Genomic DNA, 13,785 nt, shown 5'->3' on the forward strand with positions numbered 1-13,785 from the left:
ACTCCCAGAGTTATTCTTCCCGTCCAGATCCAATGCTATCACATCTTTAAAATTAGGCTACTATTAGTTTTAGTCCTTTTGGTGCCTTATCCCCCGTTTTGTCTGGTAAATTTTGCTAACTGTAAAGACGGCTAAAAGCGAAGGGGGGGCGCACCGGTAACACTAACGGGGGTGTAACGTTACGAATGGCCGCTGTTCTGACTCGGATGCCTGGGTTTGTTTCCAGACGAATCAGTAATGTAGTAGTGTCCTTAGCACCGGAATTAGGTGCTGACCGGGCTGGTTGCTAGCTGGGGGCTGACTGTGGATGATTCCCCAGGGCTGTTGTCAGCTCTCATCCCGCCTGAAGCCTTAGAGCCAGGAGACTGGGGGAAAAGACAGGGGTGTGCTAGCTAGCTAAATTACTATTAGATTGGTCGTCTATATACAGTTAACATTACTGATGAATTTGTGGCTTAGCCCAGAATTGTTAACCTTGGTCAAAACAATCACACTAAAAATAACTGAGCGTGTTGAACGGTGTCTTAATCTTACGTTACCCAACAAGAATTACATTAGCGCTACTTTGTCAACCAGCACCTTTACTGTAGGCACCAAAGCACTTTTCCTCTTTTGTCCCCTACAGGTTGGGAGCAGAATTGTCCATTACTGCTACCATTACCATTATTCTTATGTGTCATTCCAACAAGTTAATGAACCACTGAAAGGATTTTGGAGACATTATTTGAAGGTACAAAATAATCTTTGGTGTTGGATCAATCAATATTGAAATCAATCAATATCAATAAATAAGATACCTGTTGTATAACTGTGTTGCAGAGTGGGATGTAATCAATGACAAAGCAATGCCATGTGGCAGAAAAAAAGTTGTATTACGGTTGTAATACGTGGGTCAAACATCGTGATACAGCCCTAGTGTACAGATCTTCATGCATCTCAGCTTTGGTTTAAGTCCCAAATCATGGCAAGAACTTTTCAACTGTAAGTACAAGGTTACTACTGTGTGGTAATACTGTTTTACTTTTTCTTGCCTCAACTTAAAACTCCATCAATCAATATTTTCTACATTAAAAATTAATCAAGTGCAAGAATAGATGGCACACACACAAAACATAGACTGACACTTAACCCTTAAACAAGTGGCTGTGAATTGATGCAAGCAGAACTTGGCTGCATACTTTGTTTGTACCTAAAACATAAATAAATAAAACATAATACAAGTACATCCACGAGGAGGCAGATCCGGACAAATCATTCGTGGCCCATATCAGAACATCTTCCTTGACTATTTACGATCTTGCACAATGTAAATAAAACTAAATTAGAAGGTAAGGAGGTTAAAATATTGTTAATGTTGTTAATAATGACAGAAAAATCAGCATTAGCAAGAGATAGCACATAAATAGATAACTGTGGACAAGCTCTATTATTTTCTTTTAAAAACTTCCTCTCATTGTTGTTATTGTCAGTCTGCCTCTGACTTTGCATTGCATCCTCATATACTGCCCCCACATTTCATTTGCTATATTGCATCATGTGGACACAGAATTTATTTCTACCAAAGCTCCAAAGAAAGCGTTGGTTTGTGTACATTTCACAAAAGAATTAGGAGATTGTATTGGATATAATTTATCTTGTTCACTAAAAAACTGTGACTAAAATATTAAGCCAAATCAAGTAGAGGACAACACTTTCCTTGATTAACAAAGATGCTTGTCTTTTTTAATCACTACCATCAGTGGAACTGTTAATGCAACTGATGCAAAAAGCCATCTCCTTGTAGAGTCAATATAAAAGGTTAAAGTGAGGCTCAACGTGAGACTGCAAATGAGGACAAGTGAGGCCAAGACAGCCCTGGGCCTGGCGTTACACATTCACAGGGTGACATGGCACACTATGACTCTCCCTTTGCCGTAGGGTTGGAACACGAAAGGCAGAGTCGGGGGTGGGGGGATGGTGTGTGTGAAGAGGAAAGACAGCTCACTCCAAATGGGGAAAAAAGGGCAATTAGTAACCAAGTCCCTAGTGCAGCCCAGTTTGCCACGGGCCAGAATACCTCTGTGATCAGATTCCTTCTGACGATTTCCCCAAATCTTCGTGCACAAAGCTGGCCATCGGCAACAGGCATGAGAACAATGAAGGGGGTCTTCCGGGCAGCTTTTGTCGCCCATCAACTCTGTTGTCTAACTTCAAGCTCTTTTAATTAGGACCAGCTAAACACACTATGCAGGGCACACACTGGTGAAAGTGTGAGACCAAAAGATATCGACAGCAAATCATGTGTGACCTCTGCCTCTCTCGCATTTCTCTCACCACTTCTTAAACTTACTCCTTCCATCTTTGTATGCCTATTTCTTCCCACTCTTACTTGTTCTTCCCCTCTGCCTTTACCCAACACTGACAATTCCCTCTCTTTCTCTCCTTCTCATCCCCTCCCCAACAAGTTTTTTAATCATGGACAGCATCAAACGGCTCAAACTGCCTCCTAATGAGCTGTTACTATAGCAACTGCTCCTGTTAACATTACTGCCACGCAGGAACCCGCCCACATCCTCTTAGATAGTCTCTTAAGCTGCATATTTTTGTGTATATTTTACCTGTGGTAAGCTTTACTGAACACCTTAACAAATTAAAGTGTGACTTAGGTACTGAAAACTGCAAGCGAGTGCTGTCATGGTTACTATTAAACTGTAAGCTCCATGCACACCACAGGTCTGGGAATATTACTGCGATGCAATTCCCGTAATGGAAATTTTGTCAGATAAAGGGCTTTCAGATAAAAATGCACCTCTGGCTGTGATGGTAAAGGTCAGCAACTCCTGCATATTACTTTTCTAAATGTAGAACGTGGTCTTCACAACGTTAATACACATGGTTGATTTCTGTCCTGTCTATAAAAGCAAATGTTCATTTCCTCACTGAGACATCTGCTCCATTTTGTGTTTGGATAATATCAGCGTGTGCACTGGGTAATAGTGGTACCATGCAAGGAACTGTTCTGGGGACTGGGTCTCCATCCCTTTTCATAAAATTAAATCATGATTTGCTTCTCTGAAAGTGTCTTCTTACTGTCCAGCTGTCAAAATTCCAATGAGAAAAGTTCTGAGTCAAGAAAGATTTCTACTATCATCTGAATGGACTCACAGCAACATGATCTATGGACTTATTTTTTGCGCATGGCTTCACCCTCGCCTTTTATACAGCCTGCCATACCCTGTGACTGGTTGTAATCACACCTAAGTCTGTAGAACCCATCAGGTAACCATCCCTGTGTCGGCTACTTGGGGCATCTTTACAAATTTCCGGCCCCCTGATCACAAATGATAGAATACATGTCTTCATATAAATAATAAATAAGATATGTTCCAGGCTTTGTGCAGCTTTGTAAGCCCTTGATCCTTCAGGGTACTCTGCCTCCAGCTGAACCCAGAGACTGTTTAAAATATGAACCCCTGCTTGATAACATGAAGGCCGGTTACTTATTTAGTCAAATGGTCATAAAGTTGGTGCCTTTTCTCTGTTGTGTTGATTATACATCAGCGTTCAGCACAAGTAAAAAGTTAATGACTGGTTTGAACGTGACAAGGCTGCTCTGTTGTGTTTTTGATTGAAGTAATTAAAGCTCCTCGGGCTTAGACATATAAAGCATAGCTTTGGGATTTTTCCGCAATAACAAGTTTCCTCACTGATTTGATAACTGAAACACCTCTACCATGCGTGAGTTTCGACTCACTCAGTTTTTTTTCGATCTATCACAAAAGCCAGACAGAGTTACGTATTAATAAACATTCCCTTCTATGGAAAGATTGGGTAGAAAAAGGAATTATTACACTAGCAAACCTATATGAGACGAATAATATAAAGTAATTTGAAAGGTTAAGTGGTGAATATAATCTGCCCAGAAATCATTTTTGGAAGTATTTACAAATGCGTCGCCTCTTAGTTACTATCATAGGGAGAGGAATAGAACCTCAGCAATCAAACATTTTCTCTCAGACTATGAAAATAATGGGTTTGGGGCAGGAGGCAGCTATCTTTTATGCAATGTTATTCTAACAGACAGTTCCCAAATCTTATGCAACAATGCTAACTTGGTCGGCAGATTCAAACACTGATGTCACACATACAGTAAAGAGTGGGATTGTATTTGTGAAACCACTAAGGGTTTCAAGAGACATTAAAATTAGACTAATCCAGTTTAAGATTCTTAATCACTTTTATTGTATTCCGACCCGGCTGTTTAGGCTGAAGCTGAGGGATAATGCAAACTGCTGGAAGTGCTGCAGCTCGGAAGGGACTCTTCTTCATCTGCTCTGGGAATTTCCCATGATTCACAACTATTGGCTTAAGATTCATGATCGCATTGTAAACATTACCCGGACTAGCTTGGAGTACTGCCTTTGGCTGTATGTTTTAAATTATCTACAAACGACACTGAACTGTGGAGCAGCGGACTTTATTCCGACCAGTATAATGGTTGGAAAAGAAATAATAATGAGAAACTGAAAGAATCCAGGTGAGCCCTCTTTCCAGGAGTGGAGCACGGAGTTGGCAAAAGTGGCATCATACAAAAAAATGTCTTTCAACATAACACAATGACAGGGCAGAAAAATATGTGGTGAAATGGGGAAAATACGTGCAATATATTGCTACTAGATGAAAGCATGGTGCTTATTGTAAAACTGTACATTTTATCAATGTGTGTTTTTAAGAAAATATATATTTTTATTTTATATATATATATATATATATATTTTTCTTCTTTTATTTATTTCTATCTGATATCTATTACCTCTTTTTGCTTAATTCTTTTTTTTTTATCACTATGGGATATATGTTGATGTCAATTGTAATGCTGACTACAATGTAACAGTGGTGTTCAATAAAATAACAATAAATAAAACAAATTGGTGATTTTGAAACATTTGGTTGATGTTTACTTTTAATGTATGGAGATAGGTGGTTACATAGAGTATGTGAACTCTGCATAGGAGATCACACGTGTACCTACAGTATATATACAGTATATACTGTATATATATCTCAAGTTTCCTACAGCTTTAATGATTGTGGTCAATAGTTTGTTTTTCATGCATGCTGACATTTGTCTGTATTGTGTATTTATGTTGTTTTGGTTTTGTGATACTTCTGTGTGATTTGGCTGCGGTAATTCTGCAATTTCCCTTTATGATTAATGAGGTACTCTATGTTTCAATACACTATTTGCTCTGGATGTCCTGATATCTAAAGACTATTCTGCCGAGTCATGAAAGAGCTCCACCAGTGCAACAGATTCTGTACTTTATTTCTGAATCAATGTTGGTTTTGGAGGAGAAAAGGCTAGATGTAGAGGTAGTGAAAGCAATCCTTAAACACACATACACACACACACAAACACACACACACACACACACACGCACACACACACACACACACTCACACACACACACACACACACACATCTCACAAAAGGTCGATCACACAAGCTCCAGTGGACATATCTCTGTCTAAGGCAGTGACATGTCTATATACCCAGCAAGCATAGATCAGGGCAGAGGCCAGATAATATAGGGCCACAGTGATGCATGTGTTCCTTTACTCAGGCAGTCCCTGACTCAACTTTGTCTCACTCACTCACTCACTCTCTCACACACACACAAACACACACAAAAAGAGATCAAATGAAAACATAAATTGGTGACATTCAAACGCACTACACAACCACTAGTCAATGATTATTTGTGCACAGATGAAAAAGAACTATTTGCTTTAATCAGACTACAGTGGTGGTCCACCTGTGGCAATCAACTGATGTTTCCATAGAAACAGGTGATACGCTTCCTTAGAACATGAAGGAAGAAGGAGAGCAAGCGAGGAGAAAGGAAGAGAGACCATGAAATAATGAGGAGAGGTGGGCAGACGATAAAGAAAAAGCAACAAAAAAAGGACAGAAAGATAGAGAAAGAAAACCAATGTTGAGTTAATGAGCAACATGGTGGATTCAAGTTGAAGTTTCTGATCCTCTGATCTTTTCCAGCATTTAGACAATTTCCAGGCTTTATGTTCGGCAAGTTGTTTACTTTCATTAGGTGTCAACCATTTGAGAAGCAACTGTACAGTCGCCTTGACCCCTCAACATCTGGCATGACAAAACAGTTGGGGTAGTTATTAGAAATGTTTTTAACACAGTGACTGTATTTCCACTTGTTGCGGAATGGCTGCGGATCCGCTCCGGAACGGCGGTGGAGTCATTAGGTTTCCATTAAAGTCAATGTGTGTATTTCCACTGACTTTGGAACGGCTGCATCCCGACTCCGTCCCAGCTCCGGCAGTCTGCCCTCGGGAGCAGATAAGAAGAGCTTCTATTTTTTGCTTAGTGCCGGAGAGCTCCGCAGCAATTCAGCACATGGAAGATAGTTTGAAACAGGAAGTCGTGCACAAAAACAAAATAACACAGCTGGTTAATTTTCAAAATAAAATTGACCGTGCTCACGGCGGATCATATTTCCCTGCACTACACCTTGAAAACACAGCAGAATTGTTTTCCCTCTACTCCTCTGGATGGAAATAACTGTTATTGGTTTTGTGGTTTTATTCTACATGAATTTGCGAGTTGTCGGTCACGACTGCAGCTGTTCCGCAACAAATCTGAACCTGGTGGGCTTTGACGGATGGCAGCACAGAGCCGACAGGCAGCAGAGTGGATCCGCAGACGTTCTGCAAAATTAGGAGTTAGAAGGCTATTCTCCTTTGCTACTGCCAAGCACCTTCCACGAGGTGCACTTTTAATTCAATGTTAAATGTTGACTTTACAAATGTAATTCATTTAAAACATTCAAACAAATCAGCACAACATATACTGTATCTTCTACCTTATTCCTGCTGGTATCGAGTTGTGCATTTAGTTCAGGTTTTGTGTGACCAGCAGTTTATGCGATAATTGAAGGCACAACGTGGGATCATGACTTTGCGTAAACAATCATGCCGACTTTCTTAAGTCAAGAGGCGTGTTATCTGTGTACAGTTTGAGCTATTCGCAATAACATGTTGTTCTCGCGATAACATAGCAAGAGGGCGACAACACGCCAAGTGGCATATATGTTTACGTCCGCTGTACACAGTGTAGACATACAGGCCACTTGCCGTGTTGTTGCTGTCTTGCCGTATTATTGTGAGAATGTGTTATCACAAGAACAACGTGTTATCGCGAGAAGAAAGCTACAGTTGGGTTTAGGAAAAGATCAACGGGGTTGGTTTTAGTAAAAGAAGAAAGCGACGGTTGAGGTTAGGAAAAGAACAACGGGGTTGGCTTTAAGGAAACGCCACACATGGGACACAATCCCCGCTCTCCCGGGTGAAAGTCCACAATGTAATATAGGTCAATGGAGACCAAACAGCCTTGACAAACACGCTAAAAAGAGAGTACGCGTCTTGATAACACGCCAATAATGGCATACAAATTGGCGAGATCAGTCTGGAAGGCAAGGCAGTTTTATTTGCACATTTTAGCAAAAAGGTAATTCAGAGTGCTTACATAAAACATTAAAGAGCGGTTAAAACAGTTAAAATGTTATAGTGTAGTATAAGAAATTAACAGTTATTTAAAGAAAGGTGGCATCAAAAAGAAAGGTCTTCAGATTTAAAAGAACTGTAACTGTGCCTCAACTTCCAGGGAAGAGATCAATTGATTGTGCTGCGCAAACTATTGAAAAATGACATTTAAGAATATCCAATTGTGATTCCAGACATGTTCAGTAAGTCTAGATCCTCCACAGACCTCACTGTAACTATTTTTCACAGGGACTATTTCTCTAGTAGAAAGTTGTTCCAATTAAGACTGTTCATCTTCTCCAAAACCTTGGCAAACTATCTGCACAATCTCCACCAGAAGTAAGTGAAAAAATGTGGTTTTCAGTAAAAAAGGATGTAAAATAAATGAGGAATGTGATGCCCACACAATGCAGAATGGAATATCGTATGACTGACCAAATAGATAAAATAAGATAAAATAAGATAGACTTTATTAATCCTGCACTGGGGAAATTCCTGTGCTACAGTAGCTCAAAGAAAAAATGTACACGCATCAGAATAACACAAATACCCATTAAGTAGGCATAGGCGAAAAATATAAATTAAGTGTAAGAAATAGAAAAACTAGAAATAGTTATAATAATAATAATAACAGTAATAAATCAAACATATTTACACAATAAACACCCTTCTATAAACCAACAGTATATTAATACAGATATACAGATGAGAAAGGTGCGGATAAATAGAAATTAAATAGATGGCATTACTTTGACACAATTATATTAGCCTGCATTAGCTTCAGTGACATAATTGTCAAATCTCTGGCTGGATGGATGACACATTTTGGCTCTGCTATTACAATCTGCTCTCAGGATTCAATCCTTTAATATTTAATACGACTTCAACAGATGGTGTTTTTAAAAGAATTTTTTGGGGGCATTTTAGGCCTTTATTTGTATAGGACAGCTTAGACTTGAAAGGGGAGAGAAAAATGGAGTGACATGCAGCAAAGGGCCGCAGGTTGGAGTTGAACCCGTGGCTGCTGCGTTGAGTATTAAACCTCTATGTATGTATCCCTGCTCTACCTTCCTGAGGTACCCAGCCGCCAAAACAGATTGTTTTATGAAGAAAAATACAGTAGTTCTGAATTGTTTGCAAGTTGCATATGCCTCCACAGTGCCTGTTTACAATATGAGCACACATGCATGCCTGTTCCTGAAAGTTCACATGCTTTATGTCTCTTTTGGCTCAAGCTATTTTCCACACCAATGTATTTTCAATGTAAGGGGAAACACATAGTAGGTGAATAGCCTGGCGTTGTCATGTAGAACTCAGCTTGCTTTTCTCCAATAAGAGTATAGAGAGTAAGGGGAGCAAGAGAGAGTAAGACACAGCAACAGAGAAAGGGAGCTCGAGCACCCTGACCTGACTCAGTTATGTAAACAAAATAAGTGTAGTGGAAGCAGCAGCAGCGAACAAGAGGGTATGACATATACAGAGAGAGGGCTGTGTGTGTGTGTGTGTTTGTGTGTGTGTGTGTGTGTGTGTGTGTGTGTGTGTGTGTGTGTGTATTTTCTAAATGACCTGCATGCTTGTTCCACTTTTTTTTATTTTTAATTGGACATATTTCTCAGTGAGCTCGCCAAATTAAAAAGGCAACCATGACACAAGCAACCCTTATCTGTCCCGCCCTGCTCCCTCCTTCTCCCATCCTGCTGTCCTGTCCTGTTCCCATTGCCTCTCTTTCTCAGTCAACGTCTCTCGTCTGTTTTGTTCTATCTGGTGTCTCTCTGATGGCTTCTTTACATAGCTGACCTCAATAGTAATGGCAGAATGAGGCAGGACTATCCTGCCAGAAACAATATACCTCAACCGATAAAAAGCATCTGTTCTGTGCTGATAAAATGCTGGATTTGTTACAGATGCAGCCAGAATGGTTTCCAGCAAAGGTTTGCTTTTTTATGTTGTTCGGGACGTCAGACAAACCAGGTTTTTGGTTACGGATGGAGAGAGTAACAACAAAAAGACTACAGGAAGCTTCTTGCTTTCAAAGAGTAAAAATATTAATCAAGGATTCTGATGTGCATAAAGTGTTTCAATTGAAGGGCTCTTGTAAACGTATGCAGAGGAAATATGTTTACTTTTTGCAAGCAAGGAGCCTCAAAATGCCTTTTTTGAAAGCACTATCCAAATAATAAAAATGTTTTTTCTTCTTAAATATGATTGAATAGGCCCAGTCATAAAATGTAGCAAAGTCAAAAGATAAGTCATAGAGGGGCACTTTAGGCCTCTGAGTCTTCTAGCTTGTCAGCAAAGCACAGAATTGGAAAAGACATCAGCACCAACAACACCCTGTGACAAAGACCTTCTACTTTCACTTTGTTATTCTAGTTGTCTATTTCTTGCTTTGTCCTCTGTTCTTCACTATTATAGCCATTCCCATAACTGCAACAGAGTGCTGTCAATGTAGATAACACCCAAACACTTATTTTAAAACGCAGCAGCGCAAACATACACACAAATACAGAACATCCACTACAACCCAAAGTATTCACACTCCCTCCCAAAAAATGGTGAGACATTTCTCAACCAAACAATCCATTCACATAGGAAAACATAAGTGCTAAAAGCCACACAATTCTTTCTCAAGGATGTTTCACTTTGGATTAATTTTAGCAGTATTTCTTCCTTTGTGCCTCCACTATGTTGCCACAGTACACACTGTACCAATGTATAGTCTGGGGGTTAATGCCAGAGGCTTTAAAACTGGTAGGAACCTTGTCTGAAATTCATAAGCACATTGCAAGGTAGAATAGAAGAAGTAATGTACTGTAAAAACATGTGAACGTATACTGCGAACTGTAGTTGTGAATGTGTGAATGATAAATGTTTGATCACAATTTACTCCTTACTTGTTTCTTTACTCATTGCATTCTATATTTTCTTGCCTCAACTTATATATATATATATATATATATATGTATATATATATATATATGTATATGTATATGTATATATATATATATATATATGTAAATGTATATATATATATATACACACACACACACACACACATTAGGGGTGGAACGGTACATGCATTCGTACTGAACCAAAACGGTACGGGTATCTCGCTACGGTACATGAATTTGCACAGAGAATACACTGTATAAAAATAAATAAAACTTGCGTGCAAATGAATTATTGTAATGCGGAAGTACTGTTAGATACACATTTCTTAGAGACACCTTATCTGTAGCCCCACCTTGGCTCTGGAGCTATGTAGCCGCTGTCACTCCCAGATGTGAATTGATTGCAGATGTGAGTTGTTCCATGAAATAACAAACTTGACAGGAAAAATGACAGGAATCATTTCAGAAACGTCAATCAAACACTTTGTTGTGTTTGATTGCTAGCTTGTAACTAACTTTATTAAGTAGGTCCATTTTTACTGTATTGACATTACAGAAGTCTGTCGTTAGCATCTTATATGCTACTTGTTGCAAAGTGACGCATGCGCGACTCACATCTGCACTCAACTTACAAAGAGCAGTGATACCGGTTCGCGATTATCACCATTAGCAGCATTAGCAGCATGGTTGGACTGCTTGTGCTACGGTGAATGCACATTTAATTTACTGAGTGGGAAATGAAAGCGTCAGTTGAGAAGGTGGTCGTGGCAAACTAGAAAGGTGTGCATGTTGCACTTAATAGCAAGAAAACTTTCTTTTATCTTGTGTGGGGGGAGATCTCGCCAAAGCAGAAGTTTTTGTTTGTTATTATTCTATGTAACTTGCACTTTCATAAATTAGACGTGCCATATTTTCAGTTTTATAGCTGATTGTCCTTTTTTGTTTAAAAGTTACAGATAGAGTCTGGAGATGAAGGTACTTATTGTTTACTGTTTACATCTTACTTTACACACTCAGGGGAGAGACTGTATGACACTAGTCGGTACAGCCTGAGACATGCATAATAAAAAACAAAACAATTGCCTTCTGCATTTTTGTTTTGCTTTTCCCTCCATTGTACCGAACTGAACCGTGATGTCTGAACCGGGGTATGAACTGAACCGTGACCTTTGTGTACAGTTCTCCTTCTGCCACACCCTCTGAGTCTTTCAACATCTCACTACATGCTCTCTGCTGTAGGTGTCCCCATTTCCATACCGTACTGAGGATGTGGATGGTCAGGCCTGTCCCTGCCTTGAATACTAAACAGCGCAATGCTGTTCATGTTGTCAACAGAATGTCATTCAAAATAATCGCTTATCCACCGATTAAAGATTCCTCATTTTCCTCAGCAACATGTTACGGACAGACTCTGGTCACCTAAGATCAGCAAAACAAATGAGCTGATTGTGCACTCCAGGAAGGAACAGAGACAAACACACCCCCCTCTTCAACTATGGGACTGCAATGGACAGAGAGTCAGCACCTTCAGGCTATATACTGTGTGTATATATATATATATATATATATATAATATATATAATATATTACTATTCATTATGCATATACATATACTACATGCGTGTTTACATTCAGCTTATTAATTTGCAATTACTGTCTTCCAAACATTTATCTTGCCTTATTTCAGATTTTGTTGTTATATATCCCTATATTCTAACTTGCACTAATTGATGTCTCATTTATTACATTCTCATTTTGTTTTTAACTTTTGATTTTCACTATGACTGCTTCTGTAATTGTTAAAAATTTGACAATAAATAACTTGAAACTAATCAGCAGCTTAACCTACAATCTGGAAATTAAAAGAAGGAGTTGGACTCACCACCATGAACGTAGTTGTGTAGTGTGCAGTCAGAAGGGGCCACCAAATGGATGAGGCTAGACTGGCTGTAACCAACTGTGTGTTGTTCTGCAATCACGCACAACAAATGAAATGTCAAGAAAAAAAAAACTTGCTAGTGTGTATTTTGTCCAAGCAAACCAACACAGACATAAACTACATGCTTTTGTATCCTGCCCTGCCAAAGGAATTGTAGCAGCCTGTGAAAGCAATTTAACATACCTTTTGGTGAATCATCTGGGGTTGAGTCAGAATGACAAATTTACAGAATTAGTTATTAATCTTACTATCCCGATGATTGAAATCATCTACAGAGCCTTTAATCAACTTAACTGTTAATTAACAAAATTGGAAGTTCTTTCTCGAGTGTCCAATATGCAGTATGTGTTGTAATGTTTAATGGAAGACAGGGTAGCAACAATGCACCATAGTACTTTAATTACTGAAAGCACACAAGGGATTCTTCACCTACTTTGTAGACTGTTCACATTAAATTACCTCAGTATTTAGCAATTCAACATCAATCTAAATAACTGTTTGTGACAGTCCATACCAACTATTCAGACAAAATAAACAATTATCAGAGCAAGCTAAAATAAAATGTGTTACATTAAAAAAATGTGTTTTCTATTGACATCGTGCAGCAGTACTTTATTACAGCACTGACTTTCAAAAGGCACAGCGATAGAAATATTGATACAGAACACGGTGTCCTGTATTATTTGGACCTGAATGTTCTCCTGTTCCTACAACCACTAAACGTACTTAAACTCCTGCACAATGATTGAACAGCAAAAAAACAATATTAATTCATTCTCAACGAGGTGGATGCAGTTCCTCTGTGTTAAGTGGAGCCGTTACAGAAGTTGCAGGTTAAATCACAATGACACTTTTGGACAATGTTAGCATCAATCATAACAGACATAAGTGAATTTCAACTGATATTTGCAAGGTATTTCTATCCAAGAACATTATGTGCACCTTCTGTTGTATCTTAACTGCATGTTAGGATTTGGTTTGAGGCATTTAGTGTAGGATGTTACCTGGGTTGGGTAGAAGTAGCACAACTTCCTCAATCCTTGCTTTGGTTTCCATCCTCTCCAGCTTTTGAGCCTCGTAGCGCTTTCTGCCCTGCTCTTCTTCTTCTTCAGTGGCATACTACAGAGGCAGCATATACAGTATAAACATGTGCACAGGTGAACACACCCATTCAAATACCTGTTTCTGCGTGGAGTAATGCAGTAAAAGTAAAGTATATCACATTGGGGGGAGGTCTTGCCAAAACAGAATTTTTTTATATATTTTTTAGTATTGAATTTGTATTTCAATTATTATTGAATATTAGTTATTATTCTATGTAACTTGCACTTTCATAAATAAGACATGCCATATTTTATATGGCATAGCTGATTGTCTTATTTTGTTTACAATTACAGACGGAGC

The 13,785-nt window shown here is 38.9% G+C and overlaps 1 protein-coding gene across 2 annotated transcripts in view; it reads right to left on the reverse strand.

Annotated features, from left to right (window-relative positions):
- Nucleotides 1-13,785, reverse strand: part of acot7 (acyl-CoA thioesterase 7) — a 65,807-nt gene that overhangs the window by 32,105 nt on the left and 19,917 nt on the right. Inside the window, exons 5-7 of one of the 2 annotated variants that reach the window (XM_032521065.1) lie at nt 13,386-13,500; nt 12,565-12,579; nt 12,325-12,411 (exon numbers count right to left, since the gene is read on the reverse strand). In XM_032521065.1, the coding sequence (XP_032376956.1) occupies nt 12,325-12,411; nt 12,565-12,579; nt 13,386-13,500 (217 nt within the window). The remainder of the gene's footprint in view (nt 1-12,324; nt 12,412-12,564; nt 12,580-13,385; nt 13,501-13,785) is intronic. The other variant, XM_032521066.1, reaches the window with a different exon arrangement.

This window comes from Etheostoma spectabile, chromosome 7, assembly GCF_008692095.1.
Source record: "Etheostoma spectabile isolate EspeVRDwgs_2016 chromosome 7, UIUC_Espe_1.0, whole genome shotgun sequence".
In the NCBI taxonomy this organism is placed as follows: domain Eukaryota; kingdom Metazoa; phylum Chordata; class Actinopteri; order Perciformes; family Percidae; genus Etheostoma; species Etheostoma spectabile.